Genomic DNA, 14,322 nt, shown 5'->3' on the forward strand with positions numbered 1-14,322 from the left:
GTGTTACCATTTGAATAGTCGGGTTTTCTTGTTTTATACTGTTTCACTGTGTTCTGTTTTTTTTTTTTACTTTACACATTGAGAATGCTGTTGTGTCATCGGCATGTTGTGCTGATGGAGTGGCACTTAAATGACATTTTTAATGGGCTAAAAGGTACTGGCGAGTGAAGACTTTCACAAGGTACTTACAGTTGTGGTGAAAAGTTTCCGTCCGCTCCTATAATGGATGTGTATGTCAGGGCAGTACTGAGCTTTCAGTGGTATCTGCAGCTGTTCCTTTTCTGTGGCAGAATGATTGATCCACGTGCATCTTTATTGGAAATGAAAACACTGGAAATTTAACGCACAAGTTTTCATGTATTGTAGGTTTTCCATGACCATCATAGGGGCAAAAAAGTTATACATACAGGGTCGAAAATACCCATACATCTCCTTTCAGATCAGTGATTCTTAACCTTTTTTTGAGTCATGGACCCTTTTAAGAACCTGGTGAAAGCTATGGACCCCCTTCCCCAGAAGTATTCACATAAACACAGCTTTGCATGCTATGAATATAATGTACTTTATTTATCGAGATTTGATTGTCTCATACATATATGACATACACAAAGTATTATTAAACTTTAAAGTAAATGATCTAAAAAAAATGCTCCTTTGTTATGCAGAAAGTAATGGTCACTCATTATAATTATGAAATAGAATCCATCCATCCATTATCCAACCCGCTATATCCTAACTACAGGGTCACGTGGGTCTGCTGGAGCCAATCCCAGCCAACACAGAGCACAAGGCAGGAAACAAATCCCGGGCAGGGCGCCAGCCCACCATAGGGCGCACACACACACCAAGCACACACTAGGGACAATTTAGAATCGCCAATCCACCTAACCTGCATGTCTTTGGACTGTGGGAGGAAACCCACGCAGACACGGGGAGAACATGCAAACTCCACGCAGGGAGGACCCGGGAAGCAAACCCGGGTCTCCTAACTGCGAGGCAGCAGCGCCACCCACTGTGCCACCATGCTGCCGAAATAGAGTCCTCTTGTGCAAATTAAAGCAGATACTGCTATGTTTTCTACTACCATTACTACCACTACTCTGAATCGACAGTACCAGGCTGTATAGTGCATTATAAATGTTAATTTTTGTCTGACCCTCACAGACCCCCTGAAACCCATCCGTGGACTCCCTAGTCCAGGGGTCGTCAAGTCCAGTCCTGGAGGACCACCGTGGCTGCAGGTTTTCATTCTAACCCTATTTTTTAATGAGTGCCCTGTTTGTCCTACTAATGAACGTCTTGTGAATTCATTTGAATTGAATTGCTTTTTCAGGATTTGTTCCCCTGAATTTCTTCATCGTTCTTCTGAATTGCTTCATTTCTTTCCTTAAATGGCACCCAAACAGAAATGAAATGTGAAGTGAGGGAGCCAACAGGAGACCAACTAAGTCAGGGCCTCAGACTCCAACCAATTTCACTCCAACCAACTGCTTAATGAGGTGCCAATTCTTGTCGCTAATTAAACCCGTTCTTTAATTTCATGGCTTTGTTACTGCTTTTGTGGTGCATTAGCAGACATTGTTGATTTTCTCTAAGAGCACACTGTTAAAATGTTTTGGGGACCTGAACAGATGGACATTCCGGAGACCTTCATGGTTCTTTATTTTCAGATATTGTATGATGGACACCAGTTGTTTTGGCTCATTTTGTATCTCATTATTGTTTGGCTGCTAATTAAGGAAAAAAAACAATCAAGGGGTCTGAGTCTTCAAGAGCAAATCAATTAAAATGAATTCAAAAGAAGTTAATTAGCAGCAAAAATGGATCACTCATTAAGGAAAGGGTTAGAATGAAAACCTGCAGCCACGGTAGATCTCCAGGACTTAAGTTGGCGACCCCTGCCCTGGGTGTCCACCTTTGCCTTAGATGATTAATGAAGTGGTGCTGGACTCTCCACAGAGTGTTTGAAGTTGGTGCCTCCTAACTGCCTGTTAGTGATCCTGATTGACACCAGCTGGTGGCTTCTCTGTCTTGCCTAGTCATTTGACGGCACTCTCCGTTTTGACCAGCACTCATTCCTGTGGGGAAGTCTGAGGAGCTCAGTCCAGACATGAAAAAAGAAGACCATAGATTTACGCAAGTTAGGGCTGTGTCTTGGAGTCGTTTTCAAACGACTTCAGTTTCCACGATCATCTGCTCAATAAAATGTTCATAAGTACAATTTATTTAGCGCTGTAGTCACTTAGCCAAGTTCTGGAAGAAGACCCAAACTGTCCCCTTCAGCAAAAAGGGAATGAGTCCTGATGATCAGATGCAAACCAAGAATCACCAAGAAACTGGTCTGCCATGAACTGGAAGCTGCTGGAACACCAGTGTCGCTGTTACACAGTCGAGCTAGGTTTACGTTGCCATATGCTGAGGGGCCTACATCCAAGAAAGAAGCCTTTGCTTCAGAACTGACACCTTCAAGCTTGACTCCATGAGCAAAGAAAAATCCTTCTGGAGGAGAAGTTTTCTGATCACATAAGACATAAGATAAAGGTTGAGATCTTTGGTCACAATGAAATGGAGGTATGCTTGGAGGAGAAAACCCCAAAGGCAGTGTGCCAACTTTTATGTGTGGTGGTAGCATCATGCTCTGGGGCTGTTTTGCTGCTCATGGAACTGGTGTATTGCACCAAGTGGATGGAATAATGGAGGATGATTACATCGGAATTCTACAGCATCAGCTAGAAGGTTGAAACTTAGACACAATTGGGTGTTCCAGTAGAACACATCAAAGCTGCTTAATCAAGTGAACATGAAACATTTGGAGTGGCTTTCCCAAAGTCCAGCTGGAAACACCTGAATGTTCATATTTGGTTGAACTCCACAATTGGTCAAATATCTGACAAGAATTCTACCAGTCTGATCAAGGTGAAATATGCTACAGGACATATGACCCAATATTAGGTGTGTTGTCAGTAGCCGTACCACCTCAGAACAGGTCATCCACCTGACGCTAAGAATGTATGGGCCCGGCCTGTACTTGCATGGGAGACCCACCAGGAGAAGCTTGGGTTGCTGCTGGAAGAGGTGTTGGTGAGGCCAGCAAGGGGGGGGCGCTTATTCCTGTGGTCTGTGTATGGATTCCAACACCCCAGTTCAGTGATGAGGATACTGTGCTGTAAATATGCCACCATTCATCGAATGAAACATAAAAACAGAGGTCCCAACTCACTTTGGCCATTTAGATCCCTAGGTATCTTTCTAAAAGAATAGGGTGTTTCCCAATGTCCTGGTTAAATTGTCTACCATGGCCTTGTCCATTCTGGCCCCCTAATCACTCCCTGTCTCTAATTGGCTATCTATCTCTTTCACACCTTCACCACTTAATAGCTAATTTGTGGTGAGGGGACTGGCACGAAAATGGCTGCCGTCACATCATCCAGGTGGCTGCTACACATTGGTGGTGACTGCAGTGCCTTCCTTCTTTCTATATAATGCGCTCTGAGTGTAAGAAAATTGCTATAGAAATATAATTAATAAATTGTAAGTCTGTATTCAGCCCAGTATGTATAATTGTGACCCTGACGTGGTTTTGGAAAACCCACAATAAACTTAAACTTGTATGCTAAATTTCATTGTGCCACAAAAAAGAACAGTTGTAGAAATTGCTGAAAGCCCAGCACTGTCCTGACATGCATGTCCATTAGATGAGTGGATGGAAACTTTTCCTCACAACTGTACATCTGCGAGTCAGCTCCTTAGAGAGAGCTGTCTGGGCTTCTGGGATACGTGTGTCATGATCAGAGTCGGCTTCGGACCCGGGGGATTAGGCCTTGGGCACCCACCGAAGCCGACGCACACCGACTTACCTCTGCCATTTTAAACCCTCCTGCGGGGCGGCTCGAAGATTGAGAGTCCCCTCCCGCTTGTGACTTCGGTTGTTGTGCTTAGTAACCCCCCCGCTCCCTCTTTCCTTCCGCACAGACACATCGTCGGCCTCAGAGGACGAGGGCTCCCTCCGGAGGCAGGCGGCCCTGACCGCAGCCATCACGCAGAGCCTTCAGAATACGGAGTCCTGGATCAACAAGTCTGTGCAGGGCTCCTCGACTTCATCGTCGGCCTCGTCGACGCTGTCGCACGGCGAGGGCAAATCCCAGCTGCAGATCAGCTCGCTGGCTGACGTCCTTGCGCACGCGCGGATAGGTATCGGCCTGCTTGCCTGCTTCCTCCTCTCTCCCTCCCTCTCTCTCTGTCTCTCTCTCTTTCTCGTTTTCACCATGTCAAGCCTATCGATGGTCCGGGGTGGAGGTTTTGGGCTCTTTTGACAGCTTTCTGGTGTGGAATGTGGGTGACTCGGGCTGGTGCCTTGAGCTTGGCCCACCATTTTTAACTTCTCCCTGGAGTTGTGATGCCACAGTGGTTTTCTGCTGCTCTCTCTCTCTCTCTCTCTCTCTCTCTCTCTCTGTCTTCCTCTCTTGTTTCTTTTTAGTTAGATGAGCATAAGCTTGCTTTCAATTATTTTTAAAACCCTCATCCCCCACTTCCCTTCCCTAAAAATCCCCCTACCTTTCCTGCACCTCTAGAGACCCTGCCGGCTCCTCCCGATGTTACCACGTGTTCCTCCTCCTCCTCTGACCGGACTTCCCGCATCGACCTTCCCCCCTCTGGACCCGTCAAGGGCATGAGTCGAGGGCTGAGCAAGACGAGCATCATGGAGACGGCGGATGGTAAGCAACTCTTCTGTGAATGGATGGGATGGGGTAGTAGAAGGTACTAGGAGTTTGGGAAAGTCTCGCCACCTGGGCTGTGAATGCCAGCCCTCTGTTCTGTACCTGTGTTGACCCTTTCTGGCCTGTTGGGTTTGGTCAAAGAGTGACCTGGACCTGCAGCCAGCCAGATCCTTTTAATTTCAAAATGGGGAGGGCTATAGGAAGTTGTCCTTGGCAAGGCCACACTAACTGACCTTTCTGTGAAACACAGGGGTGCCGGTGCATAGCAGAGTGTCTACAAAGATTCAGCAGCTCTTGAACACCCTGAAGAGACCAAAGCGGCCACCCCTGAAGGAGTTCTTCGTGGATGACTTCGAGGAGATTGTGGAAGGTAAGAGAGTGAGGATCGTTTGGTTGGCACGGATGTTGTCCGACAGACATTTGATTGTATGGCAGAAGTCGAGCAGCTCCCAGTACTGCCTTGTTTTGTACCCTGGAACAGCCACATGTCCTCATGACAGCATGTTACACCATGTGTTGTGGCATGTGCCTGCACTCGTGACAGAGAGAAGTCTCATGTGATCATTCCACTGTTACAACATCTTCAAGAGACTTTCATTCATACAGTACATTTGGTGAATGGCTACCTGAAAGGGGGTCTCTCCTCATTCAGGTGTGCTTGAAGTGCAGTGGTTCCCAACCTTTACTCTGCCCTGTGCCCCCTACAAAACTAGTATCACATTTGAAGATGAAGTCAAATTTCTAATTTTCTGATCCATGTACAGTACTGCGGGTGAACGATGTGAACTCAACAAAATAAGCTTTTAACTCTGCGTATATAGTATATAAATGAAGCGCCATTATAAATATCAACAGTCTTGTGAATGTGTCCCCTTCGGATGAAACACTTGATTGGTGTATGCTGTGAAGCATTAAGTGCAGGGAGGAAGTTACAAACAAATCAAAAACCGAGGGGTTTCAGACATTGGTCACCCCCCGTGAAGTAATGGATGCCTTCGAACCACTAAGCAATCCCAGTCGATGAGTTTTGTCCCATGATAACTGCACTGCAGTTCAAAAACAGGTGTGGCACACAGTTCAAACTGCTGCAGGAGCGGCAGTGCAGTGCCTCTTGTCAATGAAACCTTGAAATCAGTGACGTTTCACGATCAGGACATTCAGTACGGATTATTGCAAGGTTTCAAATTCCGTTGCCTTCAAAAAAAGGTCATTCACCTTTCCGAATGCTCCATCTGCAGCAAGAATTCCGAAAGAGTGTGTATTTCTGCTGTACATTCACAGGTGAATTTTGCACACACTATGCTGGATTCTTTTCATATCGTAGAACAGAAATGCTAACTAATAAAGGACAGAAAAATGACAGCATGCTGCAAGACGGCGATTACACCATAATAAAGTCGGGCAATGCACCTCTCTCAGTTTCTACAAATTGCGACACTGCCTTTCTCTTTGTCACACTCCCTGAAGTGCCACCCCACCCCGGTGGGGAACCCCCGTTATATAACTTAAGGAAGAGACAGAAAGCCACCTCAAAAGTAAAATGTCACCTTTGAAAATGAAGTTATTGACACCTGAAACAGACTTGGCGAAGAATTCCTGTTCGTTGTCTGTGCTGTTCACGTCACACAGTCTAAGTCTAGACGTGGCTTGAGCATCGTTTACGTGCACATTTCACTCCGACACTCTCATTAGATTGTGATTTTCTTTTTTTTTTGTCACGGTGCTGCTGGCTTAAAGATGGTGGCTCAGTAAATAGTCACATTGTTAATCTGTAGTGAACCTGTCCCTTTTTGTATTTTCTCAGAGTGATATGCACACCTCTTGATTGGTGTGTGGCTTTTATTTTAAATCTGGAGAAATAGTCATCAGGCAGGTCTTGTTTTGTAAAACCGTTTCATAGACAAAGTGAACTTGTCGTGTTGTGACAAAGGGCTTTACATCAGTTTATACAGACAATGAATTCCAGCTCTGTGTCGGACTGTCTGAGACTCGTTCAGATGGTCTTTTCCTAAACCATCAGTGAGTTGGACTTACCGGTAGGTTTTCCTTCAGAGCCTTCTCTGACACAATTTCAGTATCTCATGATCTATACATACATTTTCTTCCGTATCTACCACTTAATCTGCTGAAGCCTGCATATTAGATATTTTAAGGATCACTTGCCTTTCTTTACAGTTTGTAGGTTTACTGTTGTGACGCATGCATGAAGTATTTATACTCACAGACTAAATCTTACCGAGAAGGACCCATTTTTGCACTCTCGGTTCTTCATGACATGGATCCCACAAGATGTTGCAACATTCCTCTGAGTTTCTGCTCCATGTTGACATGATTGTATCTCTCAGCTTCTGCAGATTTGTCAGCTGCTCATTTATGCTGTGAATCTCATGCTCTACCACATCTCAATTCAGATCCCGTGACTGGGAAGGTCACTGACAAACACTGAACTCATGGTCATGTTCACAAAACCTGTTGGGGATGACTTTTGCTTTGTGACATGGTGCATTATCATGCTGGAAGCAGCCATTAGAAGATGGGTGAATTGTAGCCAGGAGTAAATATGTTTTGCTTAATAACCAAAAGCATTTGATTAGTGTATTAAATTAGCGTGCATTCAACGCGTTAAAGAATAGGTTGCTACCAATATTTTCAACTGTGTCTGTAACTGCATAGTAGGGGACCCCCTGGCAGGGAGACAAGTGTCCATCAGAGCTGCAGCGTTTTGGCCACAGATTGCAGCTGGCAAGTCAATATGTTAAACGTCAGTCAAGACGATACACTGCTACGGGTGTCGTGGTCGGGATTTATTGAGCTGAGGGTTCTGTTCCTTTCATTGTTTGTTTGTTTTTTGTAATGATTCTGATGTTATATTTTGTTTTGCAAAGTCTTGGATGCCATTTTAGGTCACCAGCGTTTTGTAATCTTGTTGTTAGGTCTGCTCCCTACATCTCTGAGGTTGTGACCTGTGTGTAATCAACACAACAAGATAAAAGGATGGCTGGGAAGTAGTTTCCTTATCTAATCTGCGAATACCAAAACTTCAGAAAGCATGGTCCAAAAATAAAAACTTCTCACGTGTTACGGTTTGGACCTCTTGCTTGTTCCCTCGACCTCGAATCTTGTCTCTCGTTTTGGCTTTGGTTTCTTTCCATTTGTCTTCAGTCCCTTTTTGTTTTCCTATGCGCATCTTCTGGGCGAGCTCAAAAAGTTTACCTGGCATTGCGCTGACACAATAATTTACCTTTATTTAAGCAAGCTTAAAAGCTATAATGTGTGTTAGTAGTATAGTAGAATTTAGAGAATAATCTTTATATATAATACTAGGGGGCTTCACTTGTCCACCCCCGTGTTTGGGTTACCGGATATACAATTTAAAGAGATTATTTTCCTGGGAATTATTACATATGCATTATTTTCACTTTTACTTTTAAAAACTTTTGTAAAAACAATACTTGTCCTTTATTTCCGTCCCCGGGCGTGGTTACATCTCTTTCTTGCAGGACGTATAACGCTGCTCGCATTGTGAAGGGGGGGTGCGGCTAAACGCACGCTAAGGAGATGCCGTCGGATCGTCTGCTGTCTGTTCTGCTTGTCGCATGTCGTCGTTTTATGAGCTGGGAGCACATGATGCGTGTCTGCCAAAAGCAATCCAACAACTGCTAGGTTAGATGTCCGTGGACTTGTTTTAAATGATGGCTCACTGCCTTGTCTCGCATGATGTTGTAAAAACAATACTTGTCCTTTATTTCCAGCCTTGGGCATTCTCACAGGATGTATAATGCTGCTCGTGTTGTGAAGGGGAGCTGCCCGTCGATCATTTTAAAGGGTTAGGGTGGCTGAACGCGCGCAAGGAGAAGCGGTCGAATCATCTGCTGCGAGCTGTGTTTTTTGCTTGTCGCTTGTCATTGTTTTAAGAGCTGGGAGCAAGTTAAAGTGTCTCTTGCGGGACTTCAAATTGTCTTCTGAGAAAATCACGTCTCATCTCCCTAGTCTGCCTCCCCAAGATTTTTTTTTATATAGATAGATGCTACCGTGGCTGTTCATTTGTCTGTCCAGGATTTTAAATCACCTGCAAACCGTTTGAACTGTTGACCTGAAGTTTGGTACACGTATACTACGTGACGTCTGCTATCTGCTTTCGAGGTGATGATTCACCTCCAAGGTTATTCCTCTTTTTATTTTATTTTATTGTAGAATGAACTCTCTGCAGAGCGCAGCAGGGTTCTCATCCCTACCACCGTCACTTCCCCAGACTCTTCATATCTTAAATCATTCTTGAGGCAGATTTAAGACTTAAGTGCCAGCTTAAGTGAAAACTTAAGGAAAACGTACTAAATAATCGTAACGCAAATGCTGACTTAGTTTTAACGCAGAAAACTGCTGATGGAAGAAGAGGGTCGCTAGAGTAGAAAAAACAAGAGCTGCTCACGAAGCAGCAAGCACATCAACCTTTGAGGAAACGAACGCTAAACGTACAGAGAAAGAGGATGAAAACTAGGAATGCTGGAGTCAAGTGGTGCAGTGTGCCCTTACTGGTACATTATATTTTAGAATAAGTTACTACCTTCAAATTCGAAACTCTGTTAAACAAAACCTGTCTAATTTTCCTCACCTCTCACCTACCTTTATGCCGGAAAAAATATTCCACAGCATTTCTGCAATATATAAACACCTTTTAAAGTCCCTTACATTCAAAGATCCCAGAGTACAGTGGGAAAAGGATCTCTCACTCAACATCTCTGAAAGGGAGTTGAAGGCAGCCATGCACAGAATTCACACAAGCTCCATATGCACAAAGCATACAAATTATTCAACTTAAAATTATATATTGAGCACATCTGTCTCGTTTGCAATTGTCCAAAATGTTTCCAGGGCAAGATCAAACCTGTGAATGTTGCAATCGATTTCCAGCCTCATTGGGCCACTTGTGAATTTGGTGCAGGCCCAAAACATCATTCTGGACCAAAATCTTTAAATGCTTTTCAGACAGCCTGGGCGTCACAATCCCTGCTAATCCACTAACAGCTGTGTTTGGTGGTCTCACAGAGGGGCTTAAAGTGGAGAAGGACAAACAAACTCTAATTGCCTTTACTATTGACATGTAGACTTATCTTGCTCAACTGGAAGAATCCTAACTCACTGCTTTTAAGTCAGTGGGTAACTGATCTTTTATACTATTTGAAACTGGAAAAAATCTGATTTGCACTTGGAGGATCTGCGCAGAACTTTTTCAAAACTTGGCAGGATCTGATCAATAACATTTTAGAATAAGCAGTTTAATTGAGGAAGCGGATTCTCTCCCCTCTTTTTATTTATTTATTTATTTATTTTTTAAACTATTTTTATTCATTTATTAACTCAGGGCAGATGTCGACTTTTGTCAATATTCAGAGGTAGAGGACGGTAATTGGCTGTAAACTGTGACAAAACTCGCTGTTGTGTTTTAGGTTGACACTTTTTGCTAGAAGGAAAGTTAGCTTTGTTGATTTTCCCTGCATGTGCATGAGTAGCGATGAGCAAACGACCTCTAAAATGGAATTGACATCTGGCTAGAGACCAAAGCGATTGCACAAAGCGAAATACTCCGAGGACAACGTTTTGCGAATTACCACTGAATCCCACTCTTAACCTATCGGACTCCAATTTTGATACAAGTGATCCGGAGATGGAACTTGAAAAAGAAAGTGAGGTACTGGCATCAGCTGACTGTGGAGCCGAACACATTTGTGTAGCTGATGCACCTACAGCAACGTTCAACTGGCAAGACCGCCACTTACGATAAGAGGTACAAACCAGATTGCGTCGCACTGCGCCTGCCACTGCTGCCTACCTGCCGTGCGAGCACAGCCATGCCGCTGGCCCACTGCGCATTCCTGCTGGCCATCGAGCCACCGTTGCCAGAGACGCCAAACAGGAAATGACAGCAGCCACAACACGCAGCAATAAACGTTTTGTGTTGAGTTACAGTACGTGTGAAACCATTGCTTTGAGGGCTGAATGTTTTTTTCCAAAAAACTCAGTTTTCTGAAAAGTACACAGAGTTAATTTATGTATTTCCTTATTTTTGCTATCTTAAAGTTTACTCTGCTGGCCTAGCTCTCTTTATTATGGGGTGGGGGTTGATTTGTTTCAAATGTAGTTTGGTAAAACTTGACTTAATTGTATGGAATGTTATTTGATTTAAATAAAATCAGTACACTGGAACCTCAGTTCACAACTGTAATTCGTTCCAAAACTCTGGTCGTAACACGATTTGGTCGTGACCTGAAGTAATTTGTCCCATAGGATTGTATGTAAATACAATTAATCCGTTCCAGACCATACGGAACTGTATGTAAATATATATTTTTTTAAATATTTTTAAGCACAAATATGGTTAATTATACGATAGAATGCACATCTGATAGTAAACTTAATGTAAAAACATAGAATAACACTAAGAGAACCTTGAACAGAGAAAAGTAACATTGCAAGACTTTGCCTTATGAACCGATCGGTGTAAACACTTTTAATGAGTTTTAAGCACAGGGAAAAAATGAACATTTTAAAAATCTGTAACTTAATAAACAACCAAGAAAAGTAACATTGCCACAATTCACGCTACGAACCGAAAAATGAACATTTGAAAAATCCGTAATACAAAAACTAACCATAAACCACCAAGAAAACTAGCCTTGCATGAGTCGACTTCTGGCATGAAGGAAGTGAGGAGGAACTGGGTGGAGAGGAGGTTACAGTTTTTACACCTCTTCCAGCACTTGAGGCCTCAGCCTGGTTAACACTGTAACTCATTTTGCAACATCAGGTGCTTTAATTGCCTCTTTCTGCTTTAGAATAGTCGAAATCGTAGATTTTGACTTCTTGTACTTGGCGGCAAGATCAGTAACACAAGCGCTACGATCATACTTTTCAATAATTTCTTTCTTTACTTCGATTTCAATTTTCTTGAAACCTTTCTTCTCACCAATCTTCACTTGCTTAGAAGCCATGGTTAGCTGCAAAAACACAAAAAATACTGTAGAGCACAAAGAGTTCACAGCAAAAGCACGCATGTCTGACTGAGAACAATGCACAGGGAGTGGCTGAACACGTGGGTAAATACAGTAATCGACGCGTACCAACCAGAAGGGAAACGAAATAGAGCACAAAGAGTTCACAGCGAAAGCACACACGTCTGACCGAGAACAATGCAAAACGTGCGGAAATCATCGGCACGCGCACAAACTGAAAGGGAAAACTGGCTTGTTCGTATACTGAGTGTGTGGTCGTGAACAGATGCAAAAATTTGGCAAACTTTTTGGTTGTAACCTGATTTGTACGTGTTCCGAGACATTCGTGAACCAAGGTTCCACTGTATAATGAAAAGTCAAGCAAAATGACCCATTTTATTGGCTAACTAAAAAGATTACTATATGCAAGATTTCGAGGTAACTCAGGCCCCTTCTTCAGGCAAGATGTAGAGGCCTGAGTTGCCTCGAAAGCTCGCATATTGTAATCTTTTTAGTTAGCCAATAAAATGGGACACTTTGCTTGACTTCTCACTACATTCATAATAGCTAACACGTTACAACACCCTAGTAATATATTCAATAAAAAGCAAAAAATAAATAAGTTAAGAAACAGTTAAAAAGTTGTCTGGAAAACGAAGATGACTATCCCAAGAATAGCAATATTATGCAAAAGTGTTGTTTAAAGTATCCAATAGCCATACTTGATTAAAAGTAGAGACGCCGTCCTAAAAAGTGACTCAAGTTAAAGTACATGAGAGTCTGATGTTAAATGTTAGCATTAAAATTTTTTATCAAAGAAACATGTAAACAGTGTGGCATTTTAATTAAATCTCATCTTTGTACTGTAAAATGTGCGAAACACTAAAAGTACAAAGTCAGAAGTGTAAAAAAGTATAACATGAATAAATTAATAACAATGATGATGCAAATTCCGTATATACTGACAAAATGTCTTTTGTAGGGTACATCTTTGAACGGGAGATCTGCTTAGGTGTGCGGTCATTAACCCGACAATGTTCTGCTTAATGGTTCGTCTCAACAACAATTCTTTCAATCACACCATCATCAAGAAATAACTTTAAGTAGAAGAGTGCATATCTTTGCTCTCAACGTTCACCTTTATTTTGGCTACCCCACAAAATCAAAACGACATGGTGGGGGCTTATATGAAGCAGAGTCAACAGAAACCTAAACATGATCGAGTGTCACTTTGAGTCACCAAAATCACTTTCGGTTTAGTTATCCGTTTGAATTTTACTGCCTGAACAACAACACGTTTTCATACAAATGATGTAGCTCAAAATGCTTTACATGATGAAGAAAGAGAAAAAAGACAAAATAAATAAGAAAATAGAAGTAGGCAATACTTACATTGAACAGCGGACCAGCTCTACACCCTTAGTAGGGTCCTGGAGGGTGCATGGGAGTTTGCCCAACCAGTCTACATGTGTTTTGTTGACTTGGAAAAGGCGTTCGACTGTGTCCCTCGGGGAATCCTGTGGAGTGTACTCTGGGAGTATGGGGTACCGGACCCCCTGATAAGGGCTGTTCGGTCTCTGTACAACCGGTGTCAGAGCTTGGTCCGCATTGCCGGCAGTAAGTTAAACCCGTTTTTAGTGAGAGTTGGACTCTGCCAGGGCTTCCTTTTGTCACTGATTTTGTTCATAACTTTTATGGATAGAATTTCTAGGCGCGTTGAGGGGGTCTGGTTTGGTGGACTCAGGATTGGGTCACTGCTTTTTGCAGATGATGATGTCCTGTTTGCTTCATCAGGCCGTGATCTTCTGCTCTCTCTGGATCGGTTAGGTCCTCAGCCGAAAAAGGGTAGAGTGCCCTCTCAGGGTTGGGGGAGAGATCCTGACCCAAGTAGAGGAGTTCAAGTATCTCGGGGTCTTGTTCACGAGTGAGGGAAGAATGGAGCGTGAGATTGACAGGCGGATCGGTGCAGCATCCGCAGTGATGCGGGCTCTGCATCGGTCTGTCGTGGTGATAAAGGAGCTGAGCCGTAAGGCAAAGCTCTCAATTTACCAGTCGATCTACGTTCCTACCCTCGCCTATGGTCGTGAGCTATGGGTAGTGACCAAAAGAATGAGATCACAAATACAAGCGGCTGAAATGAGTTTTTTCCGCAGGGTGTCTGGGCTTTCCCTTAAAGATAGGGTGAGAAGCTCAGTCATCCAGGAGGGGCTCAAAGTAGAGCCGCTGCTCCTCCGCATCGAGAGCAGTCAGAAGGGGTGGCTCGGGCATCTGATCAGGATGCCTCCCTGGTGAAGTGTTCTGTGCACGTCCAACTGGGAGGAGGACCCAGGGAAGACCCAGGACACGCTGGAGGGACTATGTCTCCCGGCTGGCCTGGGGAACGCCTTGGGATTACCCCAGGGAGAGGGAAGTCTGGGCATCTCTGCTGCCCCCGCGACCCGATCTTGGATAAGCGGAAGAGGATGGATGGATGGACTAAATAATATCGAATAAAAGTAAGGTGCGATGGAAGGGAGGGCAGAAACAAAAAAAAACTCTAGACAGCTGGAGAAAAAATAAAATCTGCAGGAGTTCTGAGGCCACAAGACCACCTTTACCTGACATAAATGACCTCA

The 14,322-nt window shown here is 43.6% G+C and overlaps 1 protein-coding gene across 4 annotated transcripts in view; it reads left to right on the plus strand.

The window, feature by feature from the left end:
- dip2bb (disco-interacting protein 2 homolog Bb) overlaps positions 1 to 14,322 on the plus strand; it is a 257,746-nt gene that overhangs the window by 148,488 nt on the left and 94,936 nt on the right. For all 4 annotated transcript variants that reach the window (XM_039746742.1, XM_039746743.1, XM_039746744.1 and 1 more), the window contains 3 exons: positions 3,973 to 4,191; positions 4,572 to 4,715; positions 4,969 to 5,088. In XM_039746742.1, coding sequence (XP_039602676.1) covers positions 3,973 to 4,191; positions 4,572 to 4,715; positions 4,969 to 5,088 — 483 coding nt within the window. The remainder of the gene's footprint in view (positions 1 to 3,972; positions 4,192 to 4,571; positions 4,716 to 4,968; positions 5,089 to 14,322) is intronic.

The sequence above is a fragment of the Polypterus senegalus genome, chromosome 3 (genome assembly GCF_016835505.1).
Source record: "Polypterus senegalus isolate Bchr_013 chromosome 3, ASM1683550v1, whole genome shotgun sequence".
Taxonomy (NCBI): Eukaryota; Metazoa; Chordata; class Cladistia; order Polypteriformes; family Polypteridae; genus Polypterus; species Polypterus senegalus.